The sequence below is a fragment of the Haliotis cracherodii genome, unplaced genomic scaffold (assembly GCF_022045235.1).
Source record: "Haliotis cracherodii isolate W230 unplaced genomic scaffold, xgHalCrac1.p SCAF_1, whole genome shotgun sequence".
Lineage (NCBI taxonomy): Eukaryota > Metazoa > Mollusca > Gastropoda > Lepetellida > Haliotidae > Haliotis > Haliotis cracherodii.
In genome coordinates this window covers 39626010-39640244 of record NW_027266264.1, presented here as the reverse complement: position 1 = coordinate 39640244, position 14235 = coordinate 39626010, and the positions used below count along the sequence as shown (strand labels likewise).

The 14235-nt window shown below is 42.5% G+C and overlaps 1 protein-coding gene across 3 annotated transcripts in view; it reads left to right on the top strand.

The window, feature by feature from the left end:
- The window catches only part of LOC139477860 (uncharacterized), a 146182-nt gene that overhangs the window by 124884 nt on the left and 7063 nt on the right, over positions 1-14235 (top strand). For all 3 annotated transcript variants that reach the window (XR_011654161.1, XM_071260295.1, XM_071260306.1), the window contains exon 15: positions 6852-7004. Coding sequence is in view for 2 of the 3 variants with exons in the window: in XM_071260295.1 (XP_071116396.1) it covers positions 6852-7004 (153 nt within the window). In the remaining variant the exon portion in view is untranslated. The remainder of the gene's footprint in view (positions 1-6851; positions 7005-14235) is intronic.

Below are 14235 nucleotides of genomic sequence, written 5' to 3'. Positions count from 1 at the left end.
TACAACTGCACCCAATTTAAAAATTCCTCAACCCTTACATCAGGCATCAGGATCCAGGCTATCACTCTACCGTGGCAACTTACACCTTACCTCAAGTGGTGGACGTTAAAGTTGAATGACAGTCACTTAGGAATCTCTTTATCTGGGTTATCCCTGAGTCTACACCTGTTCTTAGACACCTCCCTTCAGGGGTTGGGTGCTCTCCTGCAAGGCCAGACAGCCTTGGGGCTATAGTCAGGCGCTCATCGAAAGTGGCACATAAACAACTTTGAGTTGGAAGCGTTAATTCTGGCCATATCCCATTGGCGGAATCAGCTACAGTCCGACCAACTCGCAATATGTAGTGTGGTGCCTGCGCAATCAGGGAACAACGCACTCCCACTGCCTGCTTCAACAGACATTCAGGTTTTTCCATCTGATGGATCGTCTGGAACCTAAATTTAAAGTTCAGCACATCCCCAGATGTTGAAACATACTGGCTGATATGTTATTGCATCCAGACAGGGTGGCTCCTACCGAATGGAAACTTCACACAGAAGCATTCCAGTTACTGCTTCAGAAGTTCTGTTTGCTACGTGCCAAAACCACCAACAACCAACCACCAACACATGACATCCGCAGGCTTTGGCGGTGAACGCGTTCAGCATCCCTTGGGAGGGGCTATAAGCGGACACTTTTCCGCCGCCAGTTCTACTTCCCAAGGTGATACAAAATATCAAGGAGACAAGGAATCTTGCTCTGACTTTGGTCACGCCCTGGTGGCAGACGAGAGCATGGTAAGTCGAGCTCAGAAGTATAGCAGAAGATGATCCACTACCCCTCCCACAGTGGTCCAACCTACTCATCCACCCTCACAGCAAATTTCCTCACCCAATGCCAGGCAGATTTCATCTGCATGCTTAGTTCATCTTAAAAAGATGTTAAGTGCAAAGGTGGCAGGGGCAGCAAAAGCTATAGCTTAAGCTCATCGTCCCTCTACCAGAGAACTACACGATGACAAATGGGGATGATTTGAGACTTTTTGCAAGGCAAACAATCAAGACCCTACGTCTGTGTCACCACAATTCCTAGCAGAATACCTCCTACATCTGCGTACCCATAGACACTTGAAAGGTAGCACCATTACTGCGTATTTGGGTGCATTTTATTCAGTGTTGGCCGCTCCGGAAAATTGCAAGATGACTAAGGTCTCAGAACTACAGGCCCTACTAAGCTCATTCAGGCTTGAGGATCAGAAAGCCAAGTTCCGCTCACCTGCTTGGGATTTGAACTTGGTAGTTAGAGGTTTGTGAGGGCCCCCCTTCGAGCCCCTCTATGAATCCTCATTTTATTACCTCACCAAGAAAACAATAGCATTGTATCGAGCTTTAGCCATAGCAGCACGGGTGAGCGAGTTACATGGGATCGACATCACCCAGGTACGCTTTGAGCATGGGACGCACGGAGCGGTGCATCTCAGGATGTGCTGGGATTTTATAGTAAAAAATCGAATTACCAGGCCAAGCCAGTCGTTCTTTCACCATCCCACCAATACCGACTATTGTAGGAGAAAGAACTTCTCCTGTGCCCGGTACGATCACTTCGAGTTTTCATCCGCCGCTCCAAAACTAGGCGTGGTTCGAGGAAACGGTTATTTATACCCGTGTCTCCTATGTCCCCGACCAAAGTTAGTCGCAACACCATAGCCCTATGGTTACAGGCAATCATCCTTCAGGCTTATGAGATTGTGAAACTGGATCCCCTGAGAGCAAATAACCCTCCCAAGATCAGGGCACTAGCCTCTATCATGGCATTACACAGCAACTGTTCTACTCGTCCTATACAGAGCCAGTCTACACCCCTGCGCAAGTTGCTGAGATATCGGTCAGTGGAACTACTCTTTAATTCTTATGTTCAATCTGATATTTGAACTACCCTACCGTAATGGCGTTTTTCTTAACTGTTATTAACTTGTGTTGTTTTTTCAGGGTGTGAATTATTGAGGTTTCTGTATTTCTGAAGGTTTACTTACCTCTAAACTGTCCAATACGGAGGCATTAAGGAGTGATGCAGGATAAGTAAACAATTTAGTAAAATCTAAATATTTTTCACATTTGTGTACTTTTCCTGCATTACTATGTTTAAGGACCCACCCGTCGCAGACTTGCCTCCCCACTTTGGCTTCAGAAACCTCAAAAGTATGTTTTTCTAAGAGCTTGGGCGACAGGCAGTGATGTGAAGAAGGTGACTTTACATGTAATCAAGGTCACATGACAGTGGCAGTGGTCTGTATAAAAGTGGGACTTGAAATCAACATCTTCATTTCTTAAAGTAAAGTGATGAAGTTACAGATCAGTACTTTATTGCTGTCAACTCACAGAAGGAAGACCTATGTGTTGAACTCTCTATGTGTTTCATTGAATCCTTTCTGTATTGATAACTCTAGTGATTTTCCTTGTGAGCTATATTGTGTCTTCGGTTTGTGTTTTCATATATTTCATATGATTTACGCCATATCATAATTATTTATTGTCTGTTAGTGTTTTTTTAACCTGCCCGACCGTCTCTGTGGTCTTGTGGTAGAACGTCCGCCCGGAGAGCGGAAGGTCCGGGGTTCGATCCCCGGCCGCGTCATACCAAAAGACGTTAAAAGGTGGTACTTGTTGTTACCCTGACTGGCACTCGGCACTAAGGGGCTAAAACAAGGACTGGTCTTTTCGGAGTCAGTATACTGTGTCTGAGTGGGGTATTCATGTTAAACTTTGGCATGATATCTCTTGGAGCTAGCACTATAAATCGGCATCAGTCTGGACTAGTACAAGCAGCCACACAAACACACACACGTACATGCACGTCGCTGTATAAGTGCAATAAACTTGGACACAATGTTAAACCCCATTTCACCTCACCTTACCACTGAACCTTGCCCACCCCCGCCTACATAGCCCGTCCCGCCTGTCACCATGTCTGCCAACACCCGGTGTCATCATCAGCCCTATCTACCACCACCTCCATAGTCTTCTCTTCCCAGGCACCAATGGTCTCTACCACAACGTCAATCTACACATCTATGGCCGTTATGATGACGCCTGGCACTGCGTCTATGGACCAGTCCAAGCCTCTCCCGCAGACGTATCATCTCTCCACAGCGCATATGCAGTCAGCGCTACTACCAGCGCCTCCAGGCTTCAGGCTTCCTGCCAACCAACAGACACCTCCTCAGACTTCTTACCTGGACTCACCATGCCTCCACTACCTGCAACTGCTGCAACAGTCCCTGCCATGGTTTCAGCGCCTCCAGCTCAAACTGTGTCTCTCCAAGTGCCTATACTAGCGCCTCTACAACCGCCTCTCCTGGCGTCTTCCCAGGCATCTCTACCTAGTGTTTCTACAAGTGCCTTTACAGGTATCTCTACAGGCTGTGCAGTGGGAGCAAGTTGTCGCATTCTAGATGCCGTTCTTGGAGCCGCACTACAGTTCAGCGCTCTAGTGGATTACGGGCTTGAATCGCTCCAGCACTATACACATCCCTGACAACAAGCTTACGTTTGTGGAAACTGAGTTCAGATGCCACCTCAAGCCTCTCTGGGTCACGGCCTCCAGGGCTATAATCCAGGACCTATCGAAGGATAACCCCAATCAACTAGACCATCTTACCACAGTCTTGACCTACTCACAGCGCCCAGTTGAACACATGCACACTCATATGTGGAAATGCAGACCACTCAGCTATTTGGCACTCTCAGACTGGGACCCGGAATTTTAGATGGACCTCCTCCGTCAATCCTGGTCGTCTCCTTCCCTCTTTAAACTGCACGTTTCAAGGACCCAATCTGTGACCAGCCTTTACCAGAGACAAAACCACCCTCAAGGCCCTGGCTCACGTGTCATACTCCGCCACCATCCAGGTCGGGCAACTATCAACCCAGGCGGAACTCGCTTCATCTCAGGTGGTGGATAGCGGAATCTAGCTTATGGCCTCACTACACCAATTTGTCTATGCCTCTCTTCAAGGATGGGGAGCACAGCTGGAGGGTCAAGCCAAGGGCTGTGGTCCGCCACACATCACTGTCATCTGAAGCCTCTGGAATCAGGGAACGACCCTTTCCCACTCACTCCTACAACAAACTTTCTGCTTCTTCATCCTGGATGATCAATTGGAACTCCAGTTCCAGGTCCAACACATCTCGGGTTGTCACATGTATCCTGGCAGACACCCTCTCCAGGCCAGACAGAGTCGCTTCCTAGGAGTGGAAGCTCCAACCGGACGCCTTTGCTCTTGTTTGTCTGTGCCTTGGCCATCCCAACATAACAAAATCTATTTGCCACCAGCCAGAACTACCAGATCCCGACCGTCATATCACAGGTACTGGACCCTCAGGCTTGGGCAGTTGATGCCTTCAGGGTCCCCTTGGTGGGACTAAATGTGTATGCCTTTCCGGCTTCAGTACTCTTTCCCAGGGTCATTCCTAAGATCAGGACAATGCAGAGCCTCGATCTGACTTTGGTCGCACTCTTGTGGTCAGCGAGGGTTTGGTTCATCGATGTCCGGGAGATAGCTGCCCGGGAGATAGCTGCCACCGACCCTCTTCAGCTGCCAGACTTGCCGAATTTACTGATTCACCCACACACCAAACGACCACACCCTGGACCAGACAGGTTACAACTGCACGTCTGGTCCATCTACAAAGATCCTTAAGTGCCAAGGGCTACTCGGCTAGGGTGACGAGAGCTATCACATTTGCACATCGACCGTCTACCAGAAGTCTATACGATGACAAGTTGCTCCTTTGAAGGCTTTAGTAAGGAAAATCACCAGGACCCCATCCTTGCACCTTCTCAAATTCTGGCGGAGTTCCTCCTTTTCCTGCATCACAAGCATCGTCTGAAGGAAAGGACTATCACGACATACCTTGTAGCCCTCAATTCTGTTTTGGCAGTCCCAGAAGACAAACATCCCAGAACTCCAAACCTTACTTCACTCCTTCTGACTTGAAGATAAAGTTTAGTCCTCACCCTACTGAGAGGAGTGCCCTTTGAACCACTTGACTAGACGTCGTTCTACAACCTGGCTTAGAAGACGATCTTCCTCCTGGCTCTCACTACAGTGGCATGTGTAAGCGAGATATGCGCACTAGATGTTACGGGTGTCAGGTTTGAGCAAGGAGTGCAAGGAGGGGTTCACCTTGGACTGTGCTCAGACTTTATTTCAAAGAACCAGCTCCCATGACAGCCCAACAGATCTTTCCTCATCCCACCCCTCTCCTCGATAGTGGGAGCTAAAGACAAGCAGGAACTTCTACTGTGTCCTATGAGAGCTCTGTGGTGTTTCATTTGTTGCTCCAAAGATCGGTGTAGACAACGCCGTCTCTTCATATTGATCGCCAAACACCTGGGTTCTATTCCTGACATGGGTACAGTGTGTGAAGCCCATTTCTGGTGTCCCCTGCCGTGATATTGCTAGAATGTTGCTAAAAGTGACGTTAAACCAAACTCACTCACTTCATACCAGTATTAACAACACTGCAGCTGTAAGACAGCCGCAACACCATCACCCCCTGAGGTGAGCAATCATCCCAGGCATACGAGGCCACGGGACTGGATCCTCCAAGTGACAGCAACCCGTACGAAATCCAGGCAGTCACTGCCACCATGGCGCTCAACAGCATCTGCTCCAAATGCACCATTATGGATGGCTGTTTCTGGTGTTCAGACACCATCTTCAGCAGTCACTTTCTGCGAGATGTCACGTCAGAAGATGTGGAAGCCATACACAGCTTTGGCCCTTTAGTGGTGGTCCAAAAGATCACTGCTACTACGCGCCATTGACACCTCCACATATCCCGCCCTTGCGACCTCGCCAGTGCGTGTCACCTCTGACTAAAAGGGTACATGCTACAAGCATCAGGCTCGGTACGTCAGTTTTAGATTTTAATGTCATTAATGTCATTTGTCTTCTATGACTGTAGTGTTACTGGATTTCACACATACCTAATTTTCTCCCTCCCTGTCAACAGGAATGGTCCCTTGATGCCAGACTTCGATTTCATTGATTGACTGAGGATTTTTATTGACGATCACTTCTGAAGGTATTCCCTCCACCGATCCTTGGGATTCAGATGCATTAAGCTGAAGCCAGACTTAGCCAGACCCAGACTGCTGCTGTCGTGTTACTGGCCCTTCAGCTAGGGCCAGTAACACTACAGCGGCAGTCTAGCTAGGTGACATGCTTCAGCTGAAGGGCCAGTAACACTACAGCAGCAGTCTGGCTAGGTGACATGCTTCAGCTGCAGGGCCAGTAACACTACAGCAGCAGTCTGGCTAAGTGACATGCTTCAGCTGCAGGGCCAGTAACACTACAGCAGCAGTCTGGCTAAGTGACACGCTTCAGCTGCAGGGCCAGTAACACTACAGCAGGAGTCTGGCTAAGTGACACGCTTCAACTGATTGGCTAGTAACACTACAGCAGGAGTCTGGCTAAGTGACACGCTTCAACTGATGGGCTAGTAACACTACAGAAGCAGTCTGGCTAGGTGACATGCTTCAGCTGCAGGGCCAGTAACAATACAGCAGCAGTCTGGCTAAGTGACACGCTTCAACTGATGCTGCTGTAGTGTTACTGGCCCTTCAGCTGAAGCGTGTCACTTAGCCAGACTGCTGCTGTAGTGTTACTGGCCCTTCAGCTGAAGCATGTCACCAAGCCAGATTGCTGCTGCAGTGTAACTGGCCCTTCAGCTGAAGCATGTCACCTGGCCAGACTGGTGCTGCAGTGTTACTGGCAGCATTATATCAGATACTGATATTGATACATTGATGAATAGAGATCTTTTTGGACAATTTAATGTCATAATATAAACTTTGTACAATTTCAGAGTGATCTATTACGGGAAGACAATGTTAAAGAGGATGTCTTCAATGCCAGTGTTCCTCAGTTAGAGCAAATGCCACAAGCCAGCAGCAACACACAGCTCCTCCTGAAGATGTGGCAGGGACAAGAAGGCATAGACGAATGTGTCCAGAGGCGTGTAAGTAAATAACAAACACATGATATGGCAAGAGGAATTACACATGACAGAGGTATTACACATGACAACAGGTATTACATGTGCTAAGAGGTATGACGCATAGATAGAGGTATTACACGTTACAAGAGTTATTTCACATGGTAAGAGGTATTACACATGACAAGAGGTATTACACATTGCAAGAGGTATTACACATGATAAGAGGTATTACACATGACAGAGGTATTACACATGGTAAGAGGTATTACACATGGTAAGAGGTATTACACTTGCAAGAGGTATTACACATGGTACGAGGTATTACACATGACAGAGGTATTACACATGGTAAGAGGTATTACATGTGCTGAAAGGTATTACACATAGAGGTATTACACCTGGCAAGAGGTATTACATGTGCTAAGAGGTATTACACATACCGTACATAGCAGTATTACTTGTGCTGAAAGGTATTGCACATAGAGGTATTACACATGACAACAGGCATAACATGTGCTAAGACGTATTACACATAGATAGAGGTATTACACATGACAAGAGGTATTACATGTGCTAAGAGGTATTACACATGGCAAGAGGTATTACACATTGCAAGAGGTATTACACATGGTAAGAGGTATTACACATGACAGAGGTATTACACATGGCAGAGGTATTACACATGGTAAGAGGTATTACACATGACAGAGGTATCTTTACAAATAGTGCTAAGAGGTATTACACATACCGTACATAGCGAATTACGTGTGCTGGAAGGTATTACACATAGAGGTATTACACATGACAACAGGTATTACATGTGCTAAGAGGTATTACACATAGATAGAGATATTACACATAACAAGAGGTATTACATGTGCTAAGAGGTATTACACATGACAATGTTATTACATGTGCTAAGAGGTATTACACATGATAAGAGGTATTACACATGGCAAGAGGTATTACACATAGATAGAGGTATTACACATGACAAGAGGTATTACATGTTGCAAGAGGTATTACATGTGCTAAGAGGTATTACACACGATAAGAGGTATTACACATGGCAAGAGGTATTGCACATAGATAGAGTTATTACACATGACAGCTCTAGGTATTTTACATGGTAAGAGGTATTTCACATGGTAAGAGGTATTACACATGGCAAGAGGTATTACACGTTGAAGAGGTATTACACATGGTAAGAGGTATTTCACATGGTAAGAGGTATTACACATGACAAGAGGTATTACACATGACAAGAGGTATTACACATGACAGAGGTATCTTTACAAATAGTGCTAAGAAGTATTACACATACCGTACATAGCGAATTACGTGTGCTGGAAGGTATTACACATAGAGGTATTACACATGACAACATGTATTACATGTGCTAAGAGGTATTACACATAGATAGAGATATTACACATAACAAGAGGTATTACATATGCTAAGAGGTAATACACATGACAGTGGTATTACATGTACTAAGAGGTATTACACATGATAAGAGGTATTACACATGGTAAGAGGTATTACACATAGGGGTATTACACATGACAAGAGGTATTACATGTTGCAAGAGGTATTACATGTGCTAAGAGGTATTACACATGACAAGAGGTATGACATGTGCTAAGAGGTATTACACATGATAAGAGGTATTACACATGACAGAGGTATTTCACATGGTGAGAGGTATTTCACATGGTAAGAGGTATTACACATGGTAAGAGGTATTACACATTGCAAGAGGTATTCACATGGTAAGAGGTATTACACATGGTAAGAGGTATTACACATGGCAAGAGGTATTACACGTTGAAGAGGTATTACACATGGTAAAAGGTATTTCACATGGTAAGAGGTATTACACATGACAGAAGTATCTTTACAAATAGTGCTAAGAGGTATTACACATACCGTACATAGCGAATTACGTGTGCTGGAAGGTATTACACATAGAGGTATTACACATGACAACAGGCATAACATGTGCTAAGAGGTATTACACATAAATAGAGGTATTACACATGACAAGAGGTATTACATGTTGCAAGAGGTATTACATGTGCTAAGAGGTATTACACATGATAAGAGGTATTACACATGGCAAGAGGTATTGCACATAGTTATTACACATGACAGCTCTAGGTATTTTACATGGTAAGAGGTATTTCACATGGTAAGAGGTATTACACATGGCAAGAGGTATTACACGTTGAAGAGGTATTACACATGGTAAGAGGTATTTCACATGGTAAGAGGTATTACACATGACAAGAGGTATTACACATGACAGAGGTATCTTTACAAATAGTGCTAAGAGGTATTACACATACCTTACATAGCGAATTACGTGTGCTGGAAGGTATTACACATAGAGGTATTACACATGACAACATGTATTACATGTGCTAAGAGGTATTACACATAGATAGAGATATTACACATAACAAGAGGTATTACATATGCTAAGAGGTAATACACATGACAGTGGTATTACATGTACTAAGAGGTATTACACATGATAAGAGGTATTACACATGGTAAGAGGTATTACACATAGAGGTATTACACATGACAAGAGGTATTACATGTTGCAAGAGGTATTACATGTGCTAAGAGGTATTACACTTGACAAGAGGTATGACATGTGCTAAGAGGTATTACACATGATAAGAGGTATTACACATGGCAAGAGGTATTGCACATAGATAGAGTTATTACACATGACAGAGGTATTTCACATGGTAAGAGGTATTACACATGGTAAGAGGTATTACACATTGCAAGAGGTATTCACATGGTAAGAGGTATTACACATGGTAAGAGGTATTACACATGGCAAGAGGTATTACACGTTGAAGAGGTATTACACATGGTAAAAGGTATTTCACATGGTAAGAGGTATTACACATGACAGAGGTATCTTTACAAATAGTGTTAAGAGGTATTACACATACCGTACATAGCGAATTACGTGTACTGGAAGGTATTACACATAGAGGTATTACACATGACAACAGGCATTACATGTGCTAAGAGGTATTACACATAGATAGAGGTATTACACATAACAAGAGGTATTACATGTGCTAAGAGGTATTACACATGACAATGGTATTACATGTGCTAAGAGGTATTACACATGATAAGAGGTATTACACATGGCAAGAGGTATTACACATAGATAGAGGTATTACACATGACAAGAGGTATTACATGTTGCAAGAAGTATTACATGTGCTAAGAGATATTACACATGACAAGAGGTATCACATGTGCTAAGAGGTATTACACATGGCAAGAGGTATTGCACATAGATAGAGGTATTACACATGATAAGAGGTATTACACATGGTAAGAGGTATTACACATAGAGGTATTACACATGACAAGAGGTATTACATGTTGCAAGAGGTATTACATGTGCTAAGAGGTATTACACATGACAAGAGGTATGACATGTGCTAAGAGGTATTACACATGATAAGAGGTATTACACATGGCAAGAGGTATTGCACATAGATAGAGTTATTACACATGACAGAGGTATTTCACATGGTGAGAGGTATTTCACATGGTAAGAGGTATTACACATGGTAAGAGGTATTACACATTGCAAGAGGTATTCACATGGTAAGAGGTATTACACATGGTAAGAGGTATTACACATGGCAAGAGGTATTACACGTTGAAGAGGTATTACACATGGTAAAAGGTATTTCACATGGTAAGAGGTATTACACATGACAGAGGTATCTTTACAAATAGTGCTAAGAGGTATTACACATACCGTACATAGCGAATTACGTGTGCTGGAAGGTATTACACATAGAGGTATTACACATGACAACATGTATTACATGTGCTAAGAGGTATTACACATAGATAGAGGTATTACACATAACAAGAGGTATTACATGTGCTAAGAGGTATTACACATGACAATGGTATTACATGTGCTAAGAGGTATTACACATGATAAGAGGTATTACACATGGCAAGAGGTATTACACATAGATAGAGGTATTACACGTGACAAGAGGTATTACATGTTGCAAGAAGTATTACATGTGCTAAGAGATGTTACACATGACAAGAGGTATTACATATGCTAAGAGGTATTACACATGACAAGAGGTATTGCACATAGATAGAGGTATTACACATGATAAGAGGTATTACACATGGTAAGAGGTATTAGACATAGAGGTATTACACATGACAAGAGGTATTACATGTTGCAAGAGGTATTACATGTGCTAAGAGGTATTACACATGACAAGAGGTATGACATGTGCTAAGAGGTATTACACATGGCAAGAGGTATTGCACATAGATAGAGTTATTACACATGACAGAGGTATTTCACATGGTGAGAGGTATTTCACATGGTAAGAGGTATTACACATGGTAAGAGGTATTACACATTGCAAGAGGTATTCACATGGTAAGAGGTATTACACATGGTAAGAGGTATTACACATGGCAAGAGGTATTACACGTTGAAGAGGTATTACACATGGTAAAAGGTATTTCACATGGTAAGAGGTATTACACATGACAGAGGTATCTTTACAAATAGTGCTAAGAGGTATTACACATACCGTACATAGCGAATTACGTGTGCTGGAAGGTGTTACACATAGAGGTATTACACATGACAACAGGCATTACATGTGCTAAGAGGTATTACACATAGACAGAGGTATTACACATGACAAGAGGTATTACATGTTGCAAGAGGTATTACATGTGCTAAGAGGTATTACACATGATAAGAGGTATTACACATGGCAAGAGGTATTGCACATAGTTATTACACATGACAGCTCTAGGTATTTTACATGGTAAGAGGTATTTCACATGGTAAGAGGTATTACACATGGCAAGAGGTATTACACGTTGAAGAGGTATTACACATGGTAAGAGGTATTACACATGACAGAGGTATCTTTACAAATAGTGCTAAGAGGTATTACACATACCGTACATAGCGAATTACGTGTGCTGGAAGGTATTACACATAGGGGTATTACACATGACAACATGTATTACATGTGCTAAGAGGTATTACACATAGATAGAGATATTACACATAACAAGAGGTATTACATGTGCTAAGAGGTATTACACATGATAAGAGGTATTACACATGGCAAGAGGTATTACACATAGATAGAGGTATTACACATGACAAGAGGTATTACATGTTGCAAGAGGTATTACATGTTGCAAGAGGTATTACATGTGCTATGAGATATTACACATGACAAGAGGTATTACATGTGCTAAGAGGTATTACACATGGCAAGAGGTATTGCACATAGATAGAGGTATTACACATGACAGAGGTATTTCACATGGTAAGAGGTATTTCACATGGTAAGAGGCATTACACATGATAAGAGGTATAACACATTGCAAGAGGTATTTCACATGGTAAGAGGTATTACACATGGTAAGAGGTATTACACATTGCAAGAGGTATTTCACATGGTAAGAGGTATTACACATGGTAAGAGGTATTAGACATGGCAAGAGGTATTACACATGGTAAGAGGTATTACACATGACAAGAGGTATTACACGTTGGAGAGGTATTACACATGGTAAAAGGTATTTCACATGGTAAGAGGTATTACACATGACAGAGGTATCTTTACAAATAGTGCTAAGAGGTATTACACATACGGTACATAGCGAATTACGTGTGCTGGAAGGTATTACACATAGAGGTATTACACATGACAACAGGCATTACATGTGTTAAGAGGTATTACACATAGATAGAGGTATTACACATAACAAGAGGTATTACACATGATAAGAGGTATTACACATGGCAAGAGGTATTGCACATAGATAGAGTTATTAAACATGACAGCTCTAGGTATTTTACATGGTAAGAGGTATTACACATCGCAAGAGCTATTTCACATGGTAAGAGGTATTACACATGGTAAGAGGTATTACACGTTGCAAGAGGTTTTTTTCACATGGTAAGAGGTATTACACATGGTAAGAGGTATTACACATTGCAAGAGGTATTACACATGGTAAGAGGTATTACACATGGCAAGAGGTATTACACATGGTATGAGGTATTACACATGGCAAGAGGTATTACACATGACAGAGGTATTAAACATGGCAAGAGGTATAACACATGGCAAGAGGTATTACACATGACAGAGGTATTAGACATGGCAAGAGGTATTACATGTTGCAAGAGGTATTACATATGGCAAGAGGTATTACACTTTACAAGAGGTATTACATGTGACAAGAGGTATTGCACATGACAAGACGTATTACACATGACAAGGGGTATTACACATGACAAGAGGTATTACACATGGTAAGAGGTATTACACATGATAAGAGGTATTACATGTTGCAAGAGGTATTACACATGACAAGAGGTATTACATGTTGCAAGAGGTATTACATGTGCTAAGAGGTATTACACATGACAAGAGGTATTACATGTGCCAAGAGGTATTACACATGATAAGAGGTATTACACATGGCAAGAGGTATTGCACATAGATAGAGGTATTACACATGACAGAGGTATTTCACATGGTAAGAGGTATTACACATGGTAAGAGGTATCACACATTGCAAGACGTATTCACATAGTAAGAGGTATTACACATGGTAAGAGGTATTACACATGGCAAGAGGTATTACATGTTGAAGAGGTATTACACATGGTAAGAGTTATTTCACATGGTAAGAGGTATTACACATGACAGAGGTATCTTTACAAATAGTTCTAAGAGGTATTACACATACCGTTCATAGCGAATTACGTGTGCTGGAAGGTATTACACATAGAGGTATTACACATGACAACAGGCATTACATGTGCTAAGAGGTATTACACATAGATAGAGGTATTACACATAACAAGAGGTATTACATATGCTAAGAGGTATTACACATGACAATGTTATTACATGTGCTAAGAGGTATTACACATGATAAGAGGTATTACACATGGCAAGAGGTATTACACATAGATAGAGGTATTACACATGACAACAGGCATTACATGTGCTAAGAAGTATTACACATAGATAGAGGTATTACACATAACAAGAGGTATTACATGTGCTAAGAGATATTACACATGACAAGAGGTATTACATGTGCTAAGAGGTATTACACATGTTAAGAGGTATTGCACATAGATAGAGGTATTACACATAACAAGAGGTATTACATATGCTAA